Source organism: Drosophila ananassae, chromosome 3L (assembly GCF_017639315.1).
Source record: "Drosophila ananassae strain 14024-0371.13 chromosome 3L, ASM1763931v2, whole genome shotgun sequence".
In the NCBI taxonomy this organism is placed as follows: domain Eukaryota; kingdom Metazoa; phylum Arthropoda; class Insecta; order Diptera; family Drosophilidae; genus Drosophila; species Drosophila ananassae.
The window spans coordinates 13,796,404-13,821,301 of NC_057929.1; the positions used below are offsets into that span (position 1 = coordinate 13,796,404).

The following is a 24,898-nucleotide window of genomic DNA, read 5'->3' on the forward strand; positions in this document are numbered from 1 at the left end:
TCCTGAAAAAAAAGGAATATAAAAAGATCTTAATGATCACAACAAATATATCAACTTGGTTTATTAAAACAGATCTTTATAAACTTAAAACAAGATAAATGCACAATTGGTCATTTTGATTCAAATTATTTCACAGCCGTAGATCCTTTACTGGTGCTTCCAATTTGGAGGACGTTTTTCGAAGAAACTGGTGATGCCTTCCTTGGTATCGCCCAACTTAAAGTTCTCGCACATCTTGTCCTGGGCAGCCGCGTAGGCTTCGCATTGGGACATGGCCAACTGCTTGTAGTAGAACTCCTTCCCGAGAGAGATTACTGCCCGGCTTTTGGCCTTTATAGCACTTGCTATTTCATTGATTTCTTTGTCCAGTTCCTCGGCAGGCACTGCCCTGGTCACTAGTCCTGATATATAAGCTTCCTCGCCACTAATGGGCAGTCCAGTCATCAGCATATAGGCGGACTTTGGACGAGACATGGTCCGGGCAACAGCTACTCCAGGCGTGGAGCAGAAAACGCCAACCCCAGCTCTGAAATTAGATATTGTTAGATCCAGCTTTAAGAGAAGAGATTTACTCTCACCCTGGGGTGGAGAACTTGCTAGTCTTGGAACAGACCACCATATCGCAAGATACTACCAGTTGACAGCCGGCAGCAGCCGCATAGCCATTAACTTTTCCAATCACCGGTACCGGTAGTTTTTGTATGTCGTTGATTACGTCTGTCAGCTTCTGGAACACCCGGCTCTGGATCTCCGGATCGTTGTGGAGCTCCTTCAAATTGTGTCCGGCTGACCAGACCTTTCCCTGAGCCGTTAAGACAACGCACCGAAGGTCTAGGTTGTCTTTATCCTTTATCAGAGCATCCTGGATGGCACACATCATATCCAAGGAAAGAGAATTGAGAGTTTTGGGGTGATTAAGGGTTATCTCCCGCACTCCCTGCTCTTCCTTAACCAAAACCAGGTCTGAGATTCCTCGTCTGGTGGACCGTAAGGCTGTTGCTGTTGCATATTTAGATAATTTTAGCGAACGCAACAGGTACATGTTTATTATTTTTGTTTTTATCACTAGTGATGGTAGTATGGCTTTATTATGAAACAATCGATAACAGTGGGGTTGCCAGATCGCTTTTTATAGGAGCAACAGTTGATTCCTTTATTGCGAGATAATATCTTTGAGGACAATCAGGACGCATACTTTCAATTTATGGAGTATTCTAAGCTTTTCATAATAATTACACTATAGTTGGTAAGAGAAAAGCTGGTTACATGGCTTTAAACTAATCGTTATTCTTTCAGGTCTCCAGACCAAGCCAAAACGTCAACACTAAACAGCTGTAAACCGCTATGTGTTTCCATAATTAAAGCGTTTACGTGTTTTTAAAGCTCTTCCGCGTTTGAAGCTGGACTTAAACTGCTCCTGAGCCAGCCGGATCACGCAGGTGATTAACCACTGCCTTTGTTTGGCGTCCAAAACCATAACAAAGCCAAAACTGCACTTGGCTAGTCGGTGTGGGACTACTACAGGCACAAAGCTTTATCAGTGGAACCGATTTGTATTTGTCGCCCCACATACGCTGATCCGGCGATCATTTACCGTATAGAAGCGCGCGAGTGCGGAACGAAGCATTTAAACCCGACTACAGGCAATCCTCCTTTGTATATTCCAGCTGCCGAAAGATGCGTCCGTTCTCCGGCAGCGACTGTCTCAAGCCCGTGGCCGAGGGCATCAACCGAGCCTTTGGACCCAAGGAGCCCTGGCAAGTGGCCACCATCACAGCCACCACGGTTCTGGGAGGTGTCTGGCTCTACACTGTGATCTGCCAAGATGAAAGTGAGTCGAAGTAGAGGAAACCCCATAGGGAAACCCTTTCTTCATATACTGTATGTGCAATAGGGTCAGAATCACCCGATTTTGGTGGACAAGGCTTGTCACATTTTTAAGTCCATTAAACTATCTTATCTGGAGCTTCGGGTGCGTTCCTTTAGCACCCCCATAAATACAGTGGAGCTTCTCTAAGTTCAATGAAATAGTTCCAAGCACGATTATTATTCCCATTCCCATGTACTTTGCGCCTTATATAAGATTTTTGATCAATTGCCATGCAACCGTCGTATGGCCTCCCCGAACTTTTGTATTTAATCTGGAAGAAGAGATTACGTTAGATTATCGTCAAAATATTTTGTTCAAACGTATAGCAACTAAACATCGATGAGATATGTATGCAAAGTTCAACAACTAAAGCCTCCGGCTTCGATAAGATTAAGACATCTTTTCCTTCCTAGAAACAAATATAGTTTTACCAATAAAGGCTAGACACCTTTATAAATACCTTACGCAGACTTTCCCGTATGAATGACTAATACACCAAATTAGGAATAATTTTTATCGACCTTTTCTAGATTACATTTCTACGTAAAGGCTTCGTCTACCATGATGGTATACGATAAGGCATCGAGTATTGTGAGATTTAACAACTTTCTGGTTTTGAGTAGCCGTCTTTGTTTCGGTTTCTTCACCTTTAGATAAGTCTAAATACATTTATGACTTTTATCGGGTAATTTAAACTAGATGGTCCTAAAAAAGCAGTCTTTATACAGAGACAAATATTATGTTTTATTGAGGATTGTATTCACGTTTTAACTCAGACCCCAATTCACTTTCCTTTTCCATTCATAGGTCTTTATGTACGTGGCAAGCGCCAGTTCTTCAAATTCGCCAAGAAAATTCCCGCTGTACGCCGCCAGATAGAGACGGAGCTGGCCAAAGCCAAGAACGACTTTGAAACAGAAATCCAGAAGAACAATGCCCACCTCACCTACTCGGAAGTGCTGCCCGAGAAGGGTCTCAGCAAGGAGGAGATCCTCCGCCTGGTAGATGAGCACTTGAAGGCCGGTCACTATGACTGGCGTGATGGCCGAGTGTCCGGCGCCGTCTATGGCTATAAGCCCGAGCTGGTGCAGCTAGTTACTGAGGTCTATGGCAAGGCTTCTTACACCAACCCGCTGCACGCAGACCTCTTCCCCGGTGTCTGCAAAATGGAGGCTGAAGTAGTGCGCATGGCCTGCAATCTGTTCCACGGTAGCGCTGCCAGTTGCGGCACCATGACCACCGGTGGCACCGAGTCCATCGTGATGGCCATGAAGGCCTACCGGGACTACGCCCGGGAGCACAAGGGCATCACCAGACCCAACATTGTGGTTCCGAAAACAGTGCACGCCGCCTTTGACAAGGGTGGTCAGTACTTCAACATTCATGTGCGCTCCGTGGACGTCGATCCCGAGACCCTCGAGGTGGACATCAAGAAGTTCAAGAGTGCCATCAATAGGAACACTATCCTGGTGAGTATTTTAATGGTACATTCTTGGGAAAACATATTTTGATAAAACTTTTTGCTTCCTTCAGCTTGTTGGCTCTGCTCCCAACTTCCCCTATGGAACCATCGACGACATCGAAGCTATCGCTGCTTTGGGTGTAAAGTACGACATTCCAGTCCATGTCGATGCCTGCCTGGGCAGTTTTGTGGTCGCTCTGGTCCGCAACGCCGGCTACAAGCTGCGTCCCTTCGATTTCGAAGTCAAGGGTGTGACTAGTATCTCCGCCGATACCCACAAATACGGATTTGCTCCTAAGGGATCCTCTGTCATTCTGTACTCGGACAAGAAGTACAAGGATCACCAGTTCACGGTGACCACCGACTGGCCTGGCGGCGTGTACGGCTCTCCCACCGTGAATGGCTCTCGTGCTGGAGGCATCATCGCCGCCTGCTGGGCTACCATGATGAGCTTCGGTTATGATGGTTACCTGGAGGCCACTAAGCGTATTGTGGACACTGCTCGACACATCGAGAGGGGGTAAGTTACCAGGATAACTATATGACTAACAAATTATTGATAATTTAATTAAATTCCTGCAGAGTTCGGGACATCAATGGCATCTTCGTGTTTGGCAAGCCTGCCACTTCCGTGATTGCTCTGGGCTCAAAGAAATTCGATATTTTCCGCCTCTCCGATGCTCTGTGCAAACTGGGCTGGAACCTCAACGCCCTGCAGTTCCCATCTGGGTAGGAACATTTAATTGAAATGCATTCCAATTGATTGTAATTTGTTATTATCTTTCATAGTATTCACATTTGCGTAACGGACATGCACACACAGCCCGGTGTTGCGGACAAATTCATTGCCGATGTTAAGAGCTGTACGGCGGAGATCATGAAGGACCCTGGCCAGCCTGTCCAGGGCAAGTTTGCGCTGTACGGCATGGCTCAGAGCATTCCCGACCGGTCGGTGATTGGTGAGGTCACCCGGCTATTCCTGCACTCAATGTACTATACCCCCAGCCAGAAGTAGGCGCCACAAACACTCTTTTTCCCGCTCCCACCCCCACGGAGGTCATGTCCTGTGCCGTATTCAAAACCACCAAAAACGAAACCTATATAAAGCAATTTTTCTATCCTGCAATTAGTGCTGTAATCGAGGGTACAAACATCGCAATGCGAAATGGATCTATACTATATCTGTACTATCCCAACTGTCAACATTCGTGGCTCTAAGTGCAATGTTATTGAAAAGTTTTTGTCTGTGTAACTTTGCTAGTGAAAAAATAAAATAATATTAATTAATTTTGTATACTAAACGATGAAAGAGAGAGCTGATCTATTCACCGATTTGTTAGATATAATTTTATGTTTTGTTTACATTTTTCCCCTTCAATTAACCATAATTGCAGCTGGGGTGCGTGGGCTCCCACAATCCGGTTCGATCAGATCTGATCTGATATTTCCCTTCTAGCTATTTGCCACGCGTCGGCGTTTTAATTTAGCCGATCTTCGATGCCCACCTGACACGCCCATTTCCTCTCGACAGCCTGCCCGTGTAATTTATGTAACTATGTATCTGTCTTGTATCTATGTATCTTGCTGAAAGTATCTCAAATAAATTTCTGTAGCGGAAGCATTTATTTTATTTGGGGGCACGCGTCGAATGTCATTTGACAAAGCTGAACAATTTTTCCAAAATTATTAAAAATAGCCGAAAGCTGGCAAACAAGTGTCGGACAAAGGTGGCGATCAATTGGTGGCATCCATTTCATGGTTCAACCAACAAAGCCGAAACCTGTCACATTAGCGAGGTGCCCCTACGCATGGGGCTTCCCGCCCTCCACCAAACAGTCCTATATATTTTTCTTTTTTATTTTATTTTCATAGCAAGCAGCAAAAATTCGGCTCAAACCGGGTAGCCGAAAAAAAAATGTATAAACTAAAAATTCACATTGCAATGACGAATCCGCCACCAACCGCTGTCGCAGCCACAGCAGGCTGAGCGAAGGCGGAGCAGCGACGGTGGAGAGCTCCAAGTCGGCGGCTCATTCGAATCGCGCTCGTTGAACCGTCGAGACGTTCGGAGTCGCCCTCGTCGCGGGTGTGATAAAGATAAAAGGCAGAAATAAATAAATATATATAGCTGAGCAACCAAAAATCCAGGGAAGGAAAAACCTGATTTCTAAAAGTTGCATAAATAACAGAATTGAAAAAAAATACATATATGCCAGTAGCTGCACTTTTTAGCCCCCAATTCTTGGCCTAATGGCGATCCAGTGTTTATTATAAATGTGCTAAGTGTTACGATATTGATATGAAGTGCAGTAATCCATCGCTCAGGTGTCTAAGCAATTTTCATTGAGTGCACCTTGCGGAATTTCAATTACTTAGTCGACTAATTCAAAAGGAGCACTCTCAAGGTAAGTTCCAAGCAAATAAAATACAGGTGGAATAGTAGTTCGATTCTATTCCAATCGGAAATCGTTGCTCTCGAGAGCGATAAGTTAAATAGCTATATTAAATGGCAATTATTTAGTCACCATCGGTAACAACCTCATCATCATGAATAGTTCATTAGCAGGTTTTGGCCATTACGATAAGGTAAACATGCGACTACAAAAATAATAGCAGAGCAAACAACTGAAAACTTAAAACTGAAAACCGAAAGCTAAAGTTGAATAAACATAAATACAAATGGCATTTTTAACAACCATCTGGTTCTCAGGTTGCAAACGTAATGTAATATGTATGGGAATACTTTTCAAATTATTCAGATTCTTAAGTCATCAAAGTTATCCAATATTTATAGCCCATAGAGTTCATAGGATCTTGAGTAAATAAATCATATTTATAGCTTATCCAAGTTATCAAATTAATGCGCAAAATATATTTACTTAGCTCTTCTGGCATATCCAAGGCTCATATTATGTTTACATCTTGATATTCCCAACCCTAGCCAGGTGATAAGGTTTTTTTTTCAATTTCTGTCTAGTCTTCTACATTTTTATCTCTCAGATAAGATATATATTTATCTCTAGGTTATATGGAAAAGTGTTCCACTTTCCGGTTTTTTGCCTTGAATGGTCAAAGTGGAACATGCAGAAAGGACCCTATTTTTTTGGTTTATTCTTGGTGTTCGGTCAGATAAAAAGTTTTTGGATCCCAACCCCACATGGCAACTCATGTGTGCACTTTTTGCCATGGCAACTTGAACCGCCAACCGGTCACAACAAGTCCAACACTCCGTCCGGAGTTGTTTGCCACCCACAAACAAAAGCAACAGTAACAATACAGCCCGGGCAACCCCCTGTCCACAGGACATCGTTGGTTCCAGCGAATGGCCAGCTGGGTGCGGCTTTAATGCCTCGCGTCATTATACCATTTATAGACCATGTTTCCCCAGAACTTTCGCTGCTCCTTTCTGTGTTTAATCGATAAAATGGCCCGAAACTCGCCGCGGAAAATCTGTTGGGTATTTCCCATTTTCATTTCCAAGAGGCAAGACTTTGCCATTTGTGTGCTAATTGCAGATCGAGGCTAAGTAACTGATTTGTTTGCTGTTTGCTGGCAAAAAAACAAGTGAAAAATAGGTAATTGAGTGAGGGCGGTGGCTCGATGTTTACCCATTGCTTTTGGGCTCGTTAACTTGGCTCTTAATTATCGTATTTCGCGACGCAGTTGGGACTTGAACGGCAGGTGAATAGCTGAAGGTAGGCGATCAAGAAACCATAAATTTGAAAGTGAGCTTGTGTTCACAAAAACATTAAAAAATCAATCCATAAACATTTTCCTTATTTTCTCTACTATTTCTCCCTTCACTCATATATCTTACGTTTTGGATATATGTATTTTTTTTGGAGGGAAAATCAAAAAAACGCAAACCTACGAGTATTTCACAGTTGGTAAGCTATTTGCCATGCATATTTGAAACGCTCCAAAAAGTGCAATAAACGGCAATCACAAGAGGCAGCAGAAAATGCTTTTCCATTGCCTGGCTTGATGGCTAAAGATTTGCATAAAAAGCACTCGAAACAGCAACAAAAACTGTTCATTACAATTAACATCAAATTCAAGTGGCTTACACAAAGGCATTATATTGACAAAGTCCCTCGTCTCCGGCACACTCAAGCTTCTAATTCTAATTTGAAATTGAGATCCGAACACGCCTCTGAAAATGTGCTTCGTCTTGTTTCCAGATCGGGGTATTCTGGGTAACCTTCACACGAGAGACTGGCTGGAGTGACGTGTTGACGAGACTACTTCTAAAACAAACTCACAAGCTCACAAGATGATTGCCAAATGACATCAGCCTCTCAGAGCCCGGCTAGCTAACAAAGCAAAGCTAAAGTCTGAGGAGCAGCAACCCGACTGTGACTACGTTTTATGGCTTTCTTCTGCTCTGGCTCTGGCTCTGGCTTTGGCTCTGGCGAAAGCTTAAAATTATCTAAAAAAAAACGTTGCATTAATTATACCGCCAAATGATGATCGCCTGTGTTGTGGTTAATCGGTTTCCAGTAATTTGAGTGCCAGTTCGCTAATCGTGCGGTCTTTGCGGGTGTTAGGTCTCTTGTTTCCCCTCGGTTGCCATCGATAATTCTTAGCAGGTTGATTGGCTGACAAATTGATTGAAAATGCAGGTGCATATGGAAAGAAAAACAAAGTATAATTGCTCATGTCGATCTGTTAGTTCAATTAGCCATCGGTTTCTAATGCCAATACTATGCAAATAGAACTCAGAAGCTGTAGAGTGAAACCATCATAATAAAACTAGGTAACCCCATGAGTTATTGGCTTGGAATCACTTATTTGTAAGCTTATACTCTTTAAAAAACAGGAAATACTTCATTTTATACTTAAAAGTAATGACTCAAGTCTCAATTAAAGTTCTCACAAAGTACTAAGCATTTCAGCTAAATATTTTCCCTTTTTGTAAACAATCCTTATATCATTCAAGATAGTATCTTGTTGACATTTATGCAATTGCATTTATCAAGAAATGACTGATAAAAACAAGTTGTAAACTGAAAAAGAAACCCAAACACATGTTCGATAAGATGCCAGTTCCCACCACTCCCGCCAAACCGAGAGATCTGTGTAAACTGACACCTCCGGACAACAAGATTGGAACTCCACGTGACCTTAACCAGAAAAGGCAAATGCACACAATGCAGGGGATTCTTTCCACTCGAAAGATACTTGTTCTGGGCCCTCGTATCCGTTACTGTGCCAAATCGAAAGTGATGCCTTTGTGGCAGATACGTTTGAAGGTGAGCTTGTCCAAATGGAACGACAACAACAAAAGCCTCACTTGTTTAGGCCACAGAGCTGGCCTGAAACCTTTGCTCCACATTGGCAACTAACTTAGTACAGACATAGCCCATCTCAGGGGTTCAAGAAACTCCCATCGTTTTGTCATCCTCTTGATCAGATTGAGCTTTAAGCTTGAATTTTAAAGCGTGGGAGCTGCATATAAGATTTATATGAAGTAAGATCAAGATAGAGTTCGTCAACGTCTTGGAATGACTTGAGTGGGTGGCGAAAAATGGTGATGAAGATGATGATAAAACCGCATAAAAGCAAACTTTGAGATATTAATAAATAAATACATTAGCTTAATAAGGAAACCAGTTTGAAAGAGTCTCAGCACGACTCAGGTCTTGAGTCGAAAATCATCTCCTTACATCGTATGCATAAACACGGAACCCTAATAAAAGAAATCTCAGCTGGAAATTACTCACTTGATTTTCTCCACCGGATTCAGGGCACGTCCTATCCCAATATGGTTGATATGGCTGGTCCAAGAGTCACTTTATATGCTTATATATATCGAGAAGTCGTGGAGTCAAGGAGCTGCGGCAAACCTTTCAACTCAAAATTATGCACAATAATCTTACATAAATTTTGAGGTCTTATCGCTATGCGTAGAACCCGAGGAAAACGAGTAAATTGGTTTTGTTTTTTTCTATATTATGGATATTTTTTGGGTTTGGGGTTGGGGGTGGAGGTGGGGTACATAAATTAGCGCCGGGGCACATGTAAAAATCGAAACGAGTTTATCGCTTCAAGTGAAACGAACAATTACCCAACAAACTTGTTCTATATAGCATATGGCATCTGTCAATAGCGATAAAGATTTATAGATTTAGTTGTCGCCAAACATAGATATTGACAAGCGTGTTATTAGATTAGTTTATCTCTTATATACCTATATGTACTTGATTATATAGAACCATCCTCAGGTGTGTATTTTATTGTTAATGATCCGGCTATTAAATCTCACTCAGCCTTGAAACTGTATTTCAAATAATTGATTAGTTCCACGCAAATATCTGGTCATTAATGCCAAAAAAAAAGTATAATTTAAGATGTGGCCTCTGCGTTTTTTGTGTTCAGCTCTAAATTGATGTATTAAATTACCAGAAAAAGAAAATGTTTTGGCTCTCAGAGACTTTTGATGTGCGAATTTTGGACATTCCGAGTCTTTTGTGGGAGAAATACTGGCATTCGCACTCGCACACAAAAGATCTTCAATTGCTTTCAATGTCGGGGCTCTTGGCGTTCACTTTCATTTTGCAATTAAGAGTGCTCTCGATTCTTGGGGGGATTACTCGACTCGGTTTCAGTCTGGTTTCAACCGCTCGACCCAACAGGACAGCAAATTTTAGTGGCTGACACGAATATTTAACGGTAATTAATTGGCTTATTAGGAAAACCAATTCAATCACCCCTACTCCCTCGTTTCACCCTTAACTTGCGATTGCGATTGCGTGAGCCAAGCCCCAAAAGTGAAGCAAAAACAAAGCCCCTCGCCAAATCGCAGTCTATGTTTAGATGATTTCATCATATTCTCTGTTTTGCGTATTCATTAGATACACGGCTCTGTTGTGGACTTTTTTTTTGCAAATTAGCTAATATGAGCTTAACCGCATTGGTATATAGCCAATATCTATTGACTTGTTGAAGAAATATGTCCATATAATACACATCTCATAATGACACATCTGTCAGTGCAACAATCTCTCACGCTCTGACCTTTTCCAGATACAGATACGAAGATACGAAGAGGGTTTTACTTTGGAGGAGCTACACCAGCTAGATACCAGCCAATTGCACCTCTCGGATATCCAAAAGCAATTGCAGACCCCAAAATTATATGCCAGACGCCACATTTCCATAAGTTTTTGGTGGAAAAGTTGCAACTAACAAAGCGAATTTCAAATGTGAACCAATCACAACAAAAAACCGAAAAAATAGCGTGCATGGTAAAAAAAAATTTAAAAAAAAATTGGATATTGTGAAAACAACAAAAGAAACATTAGGCAAAATCATTTCCAAAGACTTTTTGTGTATTATTTTTTGAAAGTGCAGTGAAAACGAAATATGATTAATTAGCAATGCGGCAAAATCATTAATGAATATTAAGTAAGCCACCGAAAAAATTAAGTGGAAAAAGTGAAGCAAAAAGTTGCATGTGGAGCGGTCGAGAGTTTGGCGCGATTTTAAACGCCGGCGACTAAAGACGCTCCAACCGCGGAAGAGATCTTGGCCAAATTAAAAGCAAGTTCATTGCATAAATTTCGCTAGACCAAGTGCAAGTGTGAGATAGTGACAGTGATAGTGAGTGCATGTGAAAATGGCAACATCGGAGTCGAGTAGGAGGCCCCTGGAGGCCATATTCATAGCCACACCGCCACACACTCCCCTGCTGCAGCACAACTCCGTGACGCGAACGACAACTCCACGGGAAATGCCGACCATGTATCACTTTGATTTTGGTAAGTCCGCAGCCAATTATAACGGCCCTAGAGTCAAGTGCTTATCACTCAGTCCTCAAATTGGTAAAATACATTCATGAAATAGCCCATCAAAGTGCGGCTAATTCAAAATACTCGAATATTCAAGCCACTTCCGCGCAGGCGAACAAAATCCCAAAACACTTGGCATGCAGCCCCAGGCTGCAGAAACTCCAAACTCCAACTGCTTGGGAGGAAGTGTTTAGAAAACCACTTAACCGATAGGTGGGGGGATAGGAAATGGGGGCTATATGAATTTATAATGAACTCCATAAAGCATGAAGTCACATTTTATGATCAGGTAAACATGGTATTCAAATTAAACCGATATGGGAATACAAGTTTTTATGAAAAGGCTATAAAATATAAATGTAAAATAATCTCTATAAAACTTGGGCATTAACAAGTCTACAATGGATATAGGAAACTCCTAAGAATAGCATAGAAAACCCTAAAAAAATATATATATGAATAATCCATCAAAAAACCCACAGCTTTCTATTAAACCACTAGATGACATCAGTTTTTATTGCAAATATTTAAGAGAATAATTTTTGTAAAAAACTCTCAACCAAAACAAACACAAATCGTGAAAGGAATTTCAAATAAACTTAATAAAATAAAAACACAAAAAAAAAACAAGCAAACAAAAAGTGAAGCCAACAAATTGTGAACAACGGTGGCAACTGACATATCTATGTCAATTTTCCATTTGCAGTAAACGGCCAGAGAACCAACGAAAATCAAATAAGTTATAATTAAATTAAAGACAAGCCCCAAAACGAGCCATTTCAACGAAAGTTGGGGATCTTGAAATGTTTTTGCGCAGCAATCGAGAATAATTCAATTAGAGATTGAAACAAAGTCAAGGGAAACAAAGAGCCAAGCTCGAGTTATAGACCATAATCATAAGCCAGATGGGCTTGACAGAAATCGGGCGTATCTATTCCGATTTTAGACATGTCAGTCACGTCTGGCCAGGAGATTTGCGTGCCCGGTTTTAACAAGTTACTGTCGATACTGCCATACTGCCAATAAATAAGTACAAAAAACTATTTCAGTGCCAGCTGACTGATATGGACTGTCTTCGTATACAACCTATATGGCCTAAACGATCGGCAGTTGGGGGCTTTTGACCCACTTCTCTCGGCCCACTCGCAAATGACTTCCCCCTACCGATTAATCCACTGAATTTCCTTGACATTGAACCACATTTAGTAGAGCAGCTCGTTAGCCAGTAGTAGAACTGATGCCAAAGTCAAAATCCCAACCAGTTTTTTTTACTCATATATTGTTGACAATTCGAATAAAAGTAATTATGATTGTCTGGCTTTCAGAGGCTTGGGGAATAAAAACCCGTTTTGCAAGTCATTATTCTCTGTTAGGGACGACTTCTGTCATTGATGGATTGCAGTTTCCCAATTAAATGTCCAATTGAAGTACAAATTTATGGCTTCAAAAGTAAAGCTTAAAAAAAATAAACAAAGCCCGCCAAATGCGAAAAAGAGAAGCTTTAATAAAAAGCTTTACTCCCCAAACAGTGTTGCCGTGCGGTTGCTACATCAACTATCTACTACTATTTTCGATTCGTTTTGAAAGCGTTTTAAAAGTAAATTGTTTAAAAATTAATAGAAATCAGTTCAGTGACTAATTCTGTATTAAACACTCTACTAATTGAATTGCTAATCGATTGTCTATAATTAAAATCCAATTCAAAATTACCTAGCTCAATTAACGGCACCAGTTCTCCTCGAATCCCAAAAATACAAAACAATAGATACAGATTCAGATACAAATACACAAAAAGTATTTCACACTTTCTAAAAAGCAATCAGCACTGCCAAACAACAATGCCAGCAACAAACAAATCAACTTCAATTTGTTGCAACAACATCGAAACTCACTCGCTTACAAACAGAACGAAAAACAATAAAAAACTTGGAGGGAAAAATGAAAACAGAGCGGGAAAATTGTGCAATCCGCAAAATGCGTTCGATGGAAAGCACCCAAAAAGGGGGCAGGGGGAGGGGGCTGGGCGCCAATGAACTGAAATGGTTTCATTAGATGATCAGGGCGGGATGGGGAGCCCAGCTGAGGTAGTCGAGTAACCGACGACTGGAAGAAATAGAACTTAATTAGTGGAGAATACGGCAGCCTTAAGTTGTCGATATGGGAAGCGGGTGATTTGGGCGGAGCAGAGGGGAATAAGGGCCACAGAAATGTCGTCTAGAGTCCCCAATACACTAAGATAATATTTACGGCCCCATAATAGAAACTACTTCAAATGAGATTTATAGATATCCAGAGATCATTAGGTTAGTACTCCAAGAGGTCCTTCTTTCTCATAAGCCCTTTTTCCGCTCCCCATTTCTCCCAGTGCATATATAACACATCCCAACATAAAATTTTAAGTTCACTTTGAAAAAAAAAACATATATTTTAGATATATTTTTCGGTCGTGTCGCCGCCTTGCCCCCAAAACGCCATCCACACATCATCTAGATCTTTCGACTATTTATACGCAAGCGCCCCTTTTACTTTTCACTTTTCCTGTAAGGGCCTCCATGTTGCAACGTGAAAATCGCCAGAGCGAGATATATGCAACGGAGCCCTATATGCAACTGCAACAGTTTTTCTATTTTCGTTTTGGCGCTCTCGAAGCGTGACAATTATCAAAGATTATCCATGGCTTGGTGGCAAGTCAAAGTCGCGACGCGTGGGCGACCACAAACGATGCCGCTCCCTCACATGCCCCACAACTTTGCCCCATGCCCACCTCCCTCCCCCCCCTATTAGGATGGGAAGTTGTTGGGTCGATAAATAAAGATATAAATATAAACAACTGAGAATTGGGGGGCCCGCTCAAGTTCATGACTCGAGCATTAATGTTTTCCTCTTGGCACGTGCAAAAATCCAAAAATTCTGTTGACTCAAGTCAAGGCAAGTTGCCACAACTTGCATAAGAGTGACGTCATTTGCCCAACTCGGATGGAGGAGCGGATGCTGCAATACATGGTGATTTATAGCAACAACAGATGGGGATACGATACTCAAAAGTGCATTCGCATTTCAATTAAAATCAGAAAAGCACAATAAACGTCGCGAAAGAGAGCTCCACAGAAGACACAAATATGGAGTGGCGGACGTAGGCGATGAACGAATATGGAATACACTACAAAGGCGATAAAAGCTGAATGGATCACCTCCAGCCAAATGCCAAGCAGCTAAGCATAAATTAAAGACTTCATTTTCTAACAGTGTAGAAAGACCAACTCCATCGCCCAGCTGTGATGCCCCCTGATTTATATATAAAGCCCCCAACGATAAACTGTGTCCCCAAACTTTTGCGGCCAGCTGTTTATTTATGTGAACTGCCTGCAACACCAAATGTTGCTGGTGTCGACGAATGTTGCAGTTGCAACTCCGTCTGCGTCTACCTTTTTTGGCACACTTATGCAACTGATGTGTTTCATGCCCCAAAAGTGGACATAATTGCAACAGTATGTCTAGTCGGGTGTGTGTGTGTGGGGGGCAACACCCATCCCATTCCCATTAGCCAGGAAATGAGAGCTCTTTGAAGTCTCTTAACTGATTGACTGATGACGACCGGTCTGTCGGTCGGTCGGTTGAGATTTCAATTTCAAAATTGCAATTTCCCATTGAAGAAAGTCAAATAGGAAAATCCGAAGAGTCAGCTTTAAATAAATCAGCCGTAAAGACAAGACAAACAAGGGAAGGGAACCAGCCGGCAGACAATTGCACTTCGGGTAGAATCGTGGCCTTTGTTGATGGCAACCACAACAGAAACAGCAACAGCAACACCCACACCCTAGCCAAAGAAAAACTTAAAGCCAAAACTGGAGTCCAACTATTTTTAATTCCATGCAAAATGCACGCCGGCAACAGTTGCTGCGAGAGCAACTTGCGATGTTGCTAGTTGCTGGTTGTGATGTTGCTGGTTTGCTTGTTCCAATGTTGCTGCTTGCTAGCTCCGATGTTGCTGCTTGCTGGCTGGCAGTCGTTGCCAGTTCCACGACGAGACGAGAAGCCGATTCGAATCGGAAGAAGCGGTGGTGCTGCTCCGCGGAAAGTTCACATTTAAATACAGTCGGGCAGTTTGTCGGGGCGGCGAATAATGTGTTTAAAAATACCAGTGCCTAGTGAATAGATCGCCTTTAAGATGAGCAAGAAAATGTGGAATAAGATCTTCAAATCAAAGTCGCAGAAGCCTCAGCCATTGGGCAAGATCAATAAGCGGCACAGTCGTGGAATTTACGAGGAGTACCAGCAATTAAATGATTTGCTGGCCGGTGAAAAAGCGCAACTAAATTTCAGCCAAAACGAAAAGGAAAATGACCATGGAAATGGCTGTGGAAATGGGAATGGAAATGGAAATGGAAACATTAACGTTTTCGAGCAACAGCCGCAGCAAAGTTCTTTCAACTCGTTGCAGCTTAGTGAGGCGCAACAGGAACATCACCACCATCATCAGCAGCAGCAACAGCAACAACTGTCAACATTTTCCCGCGTTCGGAACACTTTTTCGCTGAAACGCAATAAAAAACAGCCAACTAATGCCAAGTCAAGTGAGTCGGACACGCCTGCAAGTGTGGGCGCAGCATCAAAAATTGATGAAATTGCAACTGCAACAGCAGCAGAAGCAACAGCAACTGCTGCAACATCAGCAATATTAACTAATCAAAGCCACGCCAATCAACTGCAACGCGTCCTAATCGTTGTCAATAAGATCGATGTGGCCACTAACAGTCCGACTAACCACCATTTGCATGCCAATCCAACAAAAACACCAGCTACTGCAATTAAATCAAGTAATTTTCAATGCAAATTAACAACTAATTTGTGCAACAATAACCGTTTTATTAACCGTCAAATTACCTGTTGGTGAAAGCTGAGACTGAAAAGAGGTTGAGGAACCTACCTCCCCCAGATCTCCTCCAGAAAAGTGCTCCCATCTGCTCCCATTGTTTAATCTTCTCAGAGGTGACCTATTCGGTGACTCCTTTTTCTTATCAAAATCAAACAAACAAAAGCATAATGATGTCACCTTCTGGTTGTCTGAATGAAATTGAAACTGAAAAGCTTTGATTAATGGGGAATTTAAAAAAAATCAAAAGAATTAATAGAGTTCTGATTAATTTAGTTCCTATATAAAATGCCTATCCTATAGTCTTCTCAAGAATCACTGTAGTAACTCGAATCTAAGGCATTACTTTCCTTCAAAGAAAACATATCCCCAGACTGTTTATTTTCCACAAAAATATTCCTCAGTGTAAACAAGTCCGATTTAAAGCTAACCCGTACCAAGGTACTCCTGGGTTTTGTTTTTAATGCCTGTTCAGGTGCTCGGGTGTCAAAGAGTTGAGAGTTCACGGCGTAGCCAAGAACCTGAAACCGCTTCGTATGGGAAATGGGAAAACTGTTTACCATATTGCACAAAGGCAGCAACACATTTATGGGACCACCGAAGACTTAAGTGGCTTATGGAACTTGCCCAACCACCCAACAGCAACCGGCGGAACAACACAAAAAAACAAAACTAAGGAATACTTATGACACAGACTAACGAAATTTTAGATGGGCCAGGGAATTGTGCAACTTACTTGTACTAGAAACTATTGAAAGTGGCATTCATCACTCGCCTCAATGGCTTTCAACTTTTGATCTGGTAAACTCTTGACCATTTTCAAAATCCTATCCATGCGTCCGGCGCTCCAGAGATCTGTACAGAATCAGAATCAGAAACCCAGACGCTCAACCGCTGTTATTTTTAAAGATCTCAAGTGGAATGGTCGGTCATATAGATGCACATAATGCATCTGAATATATCTCATATTCGGAGGAGCATCATTAGCACAAGACAGACAGATATTCAGATAGATATGTACATAATGGTTATGTTGCCTCCAGGAGGCCCCTCCAACTCACCCACTTCTCATCACATTACATTGTATAAAATAAAAGACTGCGTAAGATACGACTTTGCATTGATTTGAATGAGAATGAGACAAGGGTTTCGAGTTGTTGCGGAAATTCTCGTGTGCGTGTTGCTGATTGATGTAATCGCAATCCGCGTTGTGAGTGCCAGGTTGTGGGTGAGACTGGCCCGGCATTATAATTGGATCTGCTCCATGTCTGTGATTAGTGGCCGCCCTCATTGATGGTTCAGCTAGCTTTCCATATGCTAACTCTGAGCTGATTCTAATTATTATTCTTCGATGCCCACACAGTGTTGGCTGGCACAGTTACAGATTCATTCCGCCATGGGCTTTGCAAGAGGTACAACGTTTGAAAAGCGATTAGAGTACAGATAGATTCCCCAACGGAATCATCAAACAATAAACCTTAGAATCAAGTGTATCAATGTGGGCTTCCATTGGCAAAAACCACCTGTGATCCACTGAACTCCAGCCAGTTGCTCTTCGAGATCGAATACCCGCCCACGGCTCACATTCTCAGAGCGTTTGGCGGTGACCAGCTTCTCGATTTGGACATGGCCACATTTCATCAGACTCCGGCCAGGCGGATAAATACAAATTTATAGCCAGCTCACCAAAGACCCAAAATAATGGCAATAAATTAAACGCAGCTAATAGAGAAGAGCCCCTATTGTGTGTTTTGGGGAATTTATTTGCGAGACAGACAAGTTGTCGCTCCAAAATAAAAAGAATCCACCAGAAAGCGATTTTCACTTGGCTGTCAGCCATTTTCCCTTACTTTTCCTCGGTCTCTAGTCTAGACTTTCCCTTTGCAGGGCCAATCCCATTTCATTTTGGATCAAGTTCAAAATGCAACCACCTGGCAGTGCCTGCAACACCCTCACCTTTCAACTTTGATACTTTACTGGATATTCTCCTCATGAAAAGGCGCTGGGAGTGAGCAAGCCTGAACTTATATGATTCCGATTGTATTATTTTGTTAGCGTTGACAATTACATTTAGTTTTTAAGTCACATCATCTACAAAACATTGCCAAAGTGCTCGCAGCTAACTGGAAAAACCCCAATCGATATTCATATCTCAATTTTTAACTCGTTCCCGTTCTCGCTGTTTAGCTATCAACGCCACCACGGATCTGGACGCCGAGGAGCCAATCCGGGGCACGGACGACGATCCGCTGCCCCCGCCGCCGCCGCCTTTGACTACCGGTCTGTCGGTTCCGGTGCCAGAGTACGTCCCTGCGCAATCCAGTGACCTGACACCATGTCCCTGCTGCAGCCGCACCTTCAACGTAAATGCCCTTCGCAAACACATCGTCATCTGCGAGAAGTCCTCCAAGAAGCGTAAGGTTTTTGATTCATCCCGCCAGCGTCGAGAGGGCACCTCATTGTCCACCTATGTGCTGCCCAAGAACTTTGGCCTCCCGAATGCGGAACGTAATCCGGGCGTCTCGCCTCCGTGCACCAGCCGGGAGGCAGCAGCAGCTTTAGCAGCAGCCGCAGAGGTGAGTTCTTGGGGGTATTTGGGGGTGCCTTTACTGTTTTTGAATATATAAGAGAGTTTATAAAGTATAGAATTAATCCCACATACCCCTAGATTTTCATATAAAGTGTTAAAATAAATAAGAATCTTAACTAACCTTAGAAGCATTTAACCATCTTAGACAAATAATGATACTTTATGAGGGCAATATTTTCTCAAAGTACTTATGAAACACTATATTCTTCAATCTGAAAAAGCTTTATAAATATTCCAAAAATACCCTACAGACTCCGAAGATTGTCTCTATTGAAATTAATTAATTTTTGATTCCTCAACAGCCTGTTAGCTCGCCCATACCCGTCCGTCGCAAATCACAAACCGAAATGGTTCGCTCCACAGCTCGAGCTTCTCTGAGGAAAACGGCCTCCACACTTTCCAATAACTCAGGAGATACAGCTGTGGCTACGGGAGCTCCGGCTCCAGCCGCAGTTGCCACTTCAGCTCCGGCTGCAGCTCCTCCAGCCCCTCGGGAACGATCTTTGGCCAAACGCATCAAGGGACCCGCCTGCGATCGCTGTCCCCACTGCGATCGCACTTTTAATCCGAAAGCATTTGACCGCCACGTGGAGTGGTGCAAGGAGAAGGCCATACAGGCCACCATGAAGTCAGGAAACTCTCAGGAGACGAGCAAGGCTAAGGAACGATTGGAGGCCAGGAAACAGTACCGGCCACCCAATTTAAAGTAAGCCTGGCTGGAACTGACAATTGGAATTACAATATTCGAGTCTTTTTCAAAACTCTACATTCATTTTTCTGTTTCTCGTTTTTGTTCTCTTTCTTTGCCATATAATTGGGATGTTCGGTAGGACGAAGCGATCCCTCGCCCGGGACAAGTACTCTGGCCACCATGAGGAGGTACTGGAAGCGGGCGACATGTCAACACCCAAGCCCAACATGATGTCTCTATCGATGACCTCGTCCGTGCACAGCGATAAGTGAGTAATTATAGTTAGTGACTAGATTAGTTAGTCCTTAACCCCCGCTGCTCTACTGGCATTGTCGTTGTCTAATCCGTAAACCGTAAGCCGTAAACCGTAAATCGCATAGCGTAATTATAGCCACCGTCGTCTAGTTCGAATTCACACTGTAGTTAGTGCCGTCAGCCAACGATCTTCACTCATTCACCCCGCCCTGATCCTCAGCAATCAAATGGTAAAGGTTCGAGGCGAACCCTCTCGCAGCACCACCCAGGTCACCCAGAACCAGGTGAGCCTGTACATGTCCCATGATGAGGATCCGCCGTCCTCGCCGCCGCCCAGGGAGCGGATGAGCCACCGATCCAAGCGCAAGCAGTCGGAGACCTGCTGCGAAATCGACGAGACCATGGACCGGCTGAGGCGCAACGCTGCCGGAGAAGGCCGCCAGTTGGCCACACTTGACTGCGTGGAGGCGCCAACGCTCAAGCCGGTCCGGAGCCGTAAGGGCGGCTCCAAGCGGGACAAGCTGGAGATGGGCGACAAGGAGATCAGCCTGCCCAATCTTCCGCAAGTAACCATGACTTTTGAGGAGCTGAACGGGTTGATCAAGCGCAAAGGTACGGGTGGGTTTTTGGATTGGGGGATTGGGCTAGAGCCTCCCCTTCCAGCGAGCATGCAGTTTTCCAATTATCTTCCGACACACTCCAACTTGTAAGATCTAAGAACCCGGAACGATTTCATGATCGTTAATTAGTGCGCCTCGCATCGGGGCATTTGAGAGACCAGCCAAGCATTAAGGTTTCCTATGGTGTTAGTTGAGGTGGAAGTGCCTCCATTGGGCTTTTAAGTTTTAGAAAGGGAAGTCAAGGGGAACGAAGGAACGATATATAGAATTAGAATGTATGGAAGGGATTATAAATTATGTAAGGGGGAAGCTCTTTAAGGCTAACGATTATCTGAAATTAGATTTGATTCTCAGAGTAGACCTACAATGTTTGGAGTGAAGGACCTTCAGAGCTAGAATACATTCCTAATAGACAATCCTTTGAATCTCCTGCATGCTGTTCCATCTCAGGTGGCACTCCCATCTGCAATGTCCAAATGGATGAGCAGGAAATCGCCAGCTTGGCGGCCAAAACATCCCGCTCCTCCACATCGCTGGTGCGCCAGGCACGTAGACGCCTCCGCACCCGGGAGAATCCAAATCTTGAGCTGCGCGCCCTGGAACAGGAGCCAGTGCTAACCAAGAACGTGGAGTTCGCCTCACTCGATTCCAGTTTGGTGCCTCTGCACCGGAAGCAACGCGGCCAGTATTCCCCATCCGAGGACGAATCTCCCCGAGCCGAGATTCAGATTAAGCTGGAGGCCACAACCATGCGCACAGTATGTCGGCCAAAGAAGCGTTCCGCAGCGGCTGCTCTGGGCAACTCGGAGCCCATGAGGGCTTTGCCAATGCCCCAACTGAAGCAGAGTCTGGAGGCCATAAATCAGTCCATTGGGAAGGTTTCCCTGCCGCGCCTGGAGCTGGGAAACGAGAGGAAAGACGACACTTACGACCAAGAGGAGGAGATCAGCGACCTGGACTTCGACGAGGAGCTGGAGAAGGACAGTCCCCGAGTGGTGGTGGAGGAGCCGCTGAGTGAGGAAGAGGAGGAGATAGCGGCGGTAGTGGAGAAGCCAGTGATGACTCTGCCGCCCCTGATCAAGCAGGGCAGTAATGTTAGCCGTCGCCTGGTGGTCCTCGAGCAGGACGAGAATGGCACCATGTACATCAAGTCGGCTCCCAATGGCAAGCGTCGCTTGAAGAGGTTTGTAGATTTAGAAGCCAAGTGAATCCCGAAAAGAAACTGAAACTAAACAGAGACGACAGCCAGGTAGAGCTAACTTTGGGTGGTTTACTAATATTTGAACTATTTTATCGACTTTTTATTAAATTATTTCTTTAATTTATTTAACAGCGGCCTAGGCGATAAGTACGATCCCTTCCTCTCGGCCAAGCGGCAGCTGGAGGAGCTCTGCTCACCCAACACCCCGCCGCCGGAGGAGGAGATCGTGATGACCACCACCAAACCTAAGACACCACTGACAGCTACACCTTTCGCCGCACCCAGTATATCCATGACAACCTCGCTGACCTCATCCGTCCTGGGCAGTCGACCTGCCCCAGTCACTCCCAAGGTCCAGCCAGTCTCCAACTTCAGACGCACTTCATCCTTAAGGGGACCCCGCAGGACACCCCTGCTGCCCAGTCGGCCGCTGTTCGCCACCAACTATCGGCCCACCATCCAAAGAGGTCTCTCCGATGAAGGACCCATCTCCACGAATTTCCTGAAACCAGAAGAGTACGATGAGATGCCGGTCCGGGCGGCCTGTGGTAACGATTTCCATAGTCCACGGGTGGTGCGGCGAGATACGAGTGCCTCGAATCGGAAACAGATGATGAAGCTGCCTGTGGGTGGAGCGTCTACTGAGGCGGGTCCCTCGTCTCCGCAGCCGACTCGTAGTGTGGCCAAGACCGATTCCCTGGCCGTGTTCCTGAAATACGAGCACGAGCTAGAGCAGTTGAATGCCAAGGCGGCGGCCACGGAACTGGCTACTCAGTTAACCAGCAAGGATCTGAAGGATAAAAGCAACAATCTGAGCAAGCAGAACTCGGCCAAGAGCCTGGGTCAGAGCACTCCCACCACCACAACCGCCACCACCCAGCTTCCGCCCTTAACGCCAGTGGCTCCAATGCCTCAATCTCCGACTGTGGCCAAGGACATCAGTAGCTACCCACCCATAGTCACTCCATTGCGGTTGGAGCCCATCAACAAGCCAATGACGCCCATCAAGCTGGAGAGCATCTTCGGGCCCAGACGGGAGACTACTTTGGGATCGGGCCTTGGATCTACAACTGCATCAGTGGCCGGAGATTATATAGATCCCAAGCTGATCAATGCCTGCGATAACCTGCATGTGAATAGTGGTGTTTCCTCCGATGCCAGCTCCACGCCGCAGCAATTGTCCCAGAGCCGGAGCCGGAGCAGCTCCCAATCCACCATAGTCCACGAGAGGCGGCAGTCGGGCGAGGCCAGGAATCTGCTGAAGCGCAAGATGCGATTGGGACGCAATCAGTTCCTGTACGATGCCTCACCCGAGGATGCTGGAGATGCCAGTTCTGGATGCTCAGCAGATGACGAGGCGAATAGGTCCTCCATGGAGTTCGACGAGCAGTGCTGGCAGCAGCAGCAAAAGCAACTCCTGACCAACCCACTGCCCATGGTTATGCCCATGGTGCAACATGCCCATAGCAACATGCCCACCTTCGATGACTTTGACTTCGAGGAGTTCCTCTCCTCATTCGAAAACGAGAATGACGACGAGCAGTTCCCCCTGTTCAAGGACTGTCGCGAGTTCCTTCTGAATCGCTCGACGAGCCGCCAGCGCTCGTTCCAGAAAGCGACTTCGACGCCACAACCGACAGCCACACAACAACAACACCATCACAACAACCAATCTAACAACAACCATAAGTCTAAAGATGTCCACGCCCACAGGTCCGATTCGAATATGTCCGGAATGACGGATGTCAGCAGCCAGCATGAAGAGAAGCAAAGCCGTCAGGCAGAGATTGAGAAGCAAACCCGTCTGGCGGAGATTGAGAAGCAAAACCGTCTGGCCGAGATTGAGAAACAAAGCCGCCTGGCCGAGATTGAGAAACAAAGCCGACTGGCGGAGCTAGAGATGCAAACGCGCCTGGCCGAGATGGAGAAGCAGAATCGTCTGGCGGAGTTGGAGACCCAAAGCCGTTTGGCGGAGCTGGAAAAGCGTGCCGCCGCGGAGGATCAACAGAAACGAGAGATTTTCAATAGAAATTCAGCCGAGGATCAACAGAAGCGGGAGATTTTTATTAGCATTGAAACGGAGGCGAATGCCCAGGGTAGATCCCCTATATCGCCGGACTCGCTCCGCCATATGGTGGGTAATTCTCAGACACCCATCGATGTGCTGCACATCGAAAATGGCAACGAGCCGGAACACGCCAGATTCAGCAAGATCAGCGACACGGAGGACGCCGGAGAGGAGCCCGGAGATCGGCCCAGCCAATTGAATTCCAATCGACTGGTCCAGTCCTCGAGCTCATGCGCTTTGGCCCCCAACGTGCAGTTGAATAATGCCAAGAATCTGATCCAGAAGATGCAGAGCGATTTCCGGCAGCTGGGCGAGGAGGCGAGTGCGTCCATGAGGCGGACGCTGATAGCGAATAGTGGACGATCCGAGGAACAGCAGCAGATGAGAGATCCGGAACCAAATAGCCAACAGCAGCAGCAACACCAATTTCAGCAGCAACAGATGCAGCACCAGCAGGAGAAGCCCAGTTCTCCACTGACACCTTCGCCATCGGCGGACTCGGATGAGCTGAGTAGCCTGGACAGTTATACCATGCTTTCGCGCGGTGCCGGCTCCAAGTTAAGCACGGATTCTGCATATGGAAGGTAAGAAAGTAATTAGTATATATGATTTACAAAGAAGCTAATGGCCTACCCTCTTCCATTAAAGCAGCAATTCCCCGTTTAGCTTGTCACGCCAGCGCTCCAGCGAATTGCAGCCGGGTACTCCACGCTCCCAAGGACTCCTGCGTCCACACACGGCGAACGCCAAGTTGGCCGGCAACATGTCCGATGCCTCCACACAGGCACATACCAAGTACGGGACCCTCAAAGCCCGGCAGCGGCTCTTCTCCAATAACGGAAGCAGTGTCACCAGTAACAATGGGAATGGCGATGGCGCCGAGTCGTCCAGCAGCGGATCAGAGAACTCTCTGGAAGTGCAACAGAAACAGCAACAACAGCAGCATACAAGCAACTACAATTACCAGCAGCAACAGCAGCACCAGACCCAATCCCAGCCAGCTTATAAAACTAACACCATCAATAACAACACCACCGTACCGATGACACCGACAACATCACAACACTCCCTGCTGAGCAACACTTCGAACACCTCCAGCATGTCGTCGAGTATGAAAATGTCGAAATTCTGCCACGAATGTGGCGCCAAGTTCATCGTAGAACAGGCCAAATTCTGCATGGAATGCGGAGTGCGGCGGATGGTACTCTAGTTTAACTCTAAAAGTAGATCACAATGTAGATCATCAAAATCTGGGCATCAAAACGACACAAACCGACACTGATATATGTACACTGAGACACTGAGAGAACAGGAGGAAAATGATGCGGCCTGGTTGGATCGGTCTTTGGGTCTTGAATATATACCAAATGTAGTTGTTACACTCGCAAAAACATTTTAGAAAGCGTTAACCCAGCTTATATAAAGAATAATATATATATATATATTTTAATACGAACCAAAAACCAAACACAACAGAG

General features: G+C 44.8%; 3 protein-coding genes across 12 annotated transcripts; 2 read left to right on the top strand and 1 right to left on the bottom strand.

Moving 5' to 3' along the window:
* Window positions 1–29: 29 nt before the first annotated feature.
* Window positions 30–1,223, bottom strand: LOC6494301 (enoyl-CoA hydratase domain-containing protein 3, mitochondrial). The gene is made up of 2 exons (XM_001960536.4): window positions 579–1,223; window positions 30–526 (listed from the first exon to the last, which is right to left on the bottom strand). Exons 1-2 carry the CDS (start codon window positions 1,040–1,042, stop codon window positions 148–150), a joined length of 843 nt encoding a protein of 280 aa, XP_001960572.1. The 5' UTR covers window positions 1,043–1,223; the 3' UTR covers window positions 30–147.
* A 77-nt stretch (window positions 1,224–1,300) lies between these two features.
* Window positions 1,301–4,633, top strand: LOC6496265 (sphingosine-1-phosphate lyase). Its single transcript, XM_014908226.3, has 6 exons — window positions 1,301–1,439; window positions 1,668–1,831; window positions 2,678–3,339; window positions 3,404–3,852; window positions 3,915–4,061; window positions 4,122–4,633. The coding sequence occupies exons 2-6, from the start codon at window positions 1,678–1,680 to the stop codon at window positions 4,345–4,347; spliced, it is 1,638 nt and encodes a 545-aa protein (XP_014763712.1). The 5' UTR covers window positions 1,301–1,439; window positions 1,668–1,677; the 3' UTR covers window positions 4,348–4,633.
* Window positions 4,634–5,337: 704 nt separating this feature from the next.
* On the top strand, window positions 5,338–24,872 carry LOC6496268. 10 transcript variants are annotated; one of them, XM_014908232.3, is made up of 9 exons: window positions 5,341–5,737; window positions 10,359–11,092; window positions 18,183–18,571; window positions 18,888–19,291; window positions 19,416–19,544; window positions 19,752–20,143; window positions 20,602–21,334; window positions 23,066–24,004; window positions 24,069–24,872. In XM_014908232.3, exons 2-9 carry the CDS (start codon window positions 10,951–10,953, stop codon window positions 24,628–24,630), a joined length of 3,690 nt encoding a protein of 1,229 aa, XP_014763718.1. In that variant the 5' UTR covers window positions 5,341–5,737; window positions 10,359–10,950; the 3' UTR covers window positions 24,631–24,872. The 10 variants fall into 10 exon arrangements, with proteins under 10 accessions (XP_044571859.1, XP_014763718.1, XP_014763715.1 ...); XM_032450480.2 differs by lacking the exons at window positions 5,341–5,737; window positions 10,359–11,092 and adding an exon at window positions 15,108–15,939 and having other exon boundaries at window positions 21,485–24,004; XM_032450481.2 differs by lacking the exons at window positions 5,341–5,737; window positions 10,359–11,092 and adding an exon at window positions 15,109–15,696 and having other exon boundaries at window positions 21,485–24,004.
* Window positions 24,873–24,898: the final 26 nt, after the last annotated feature.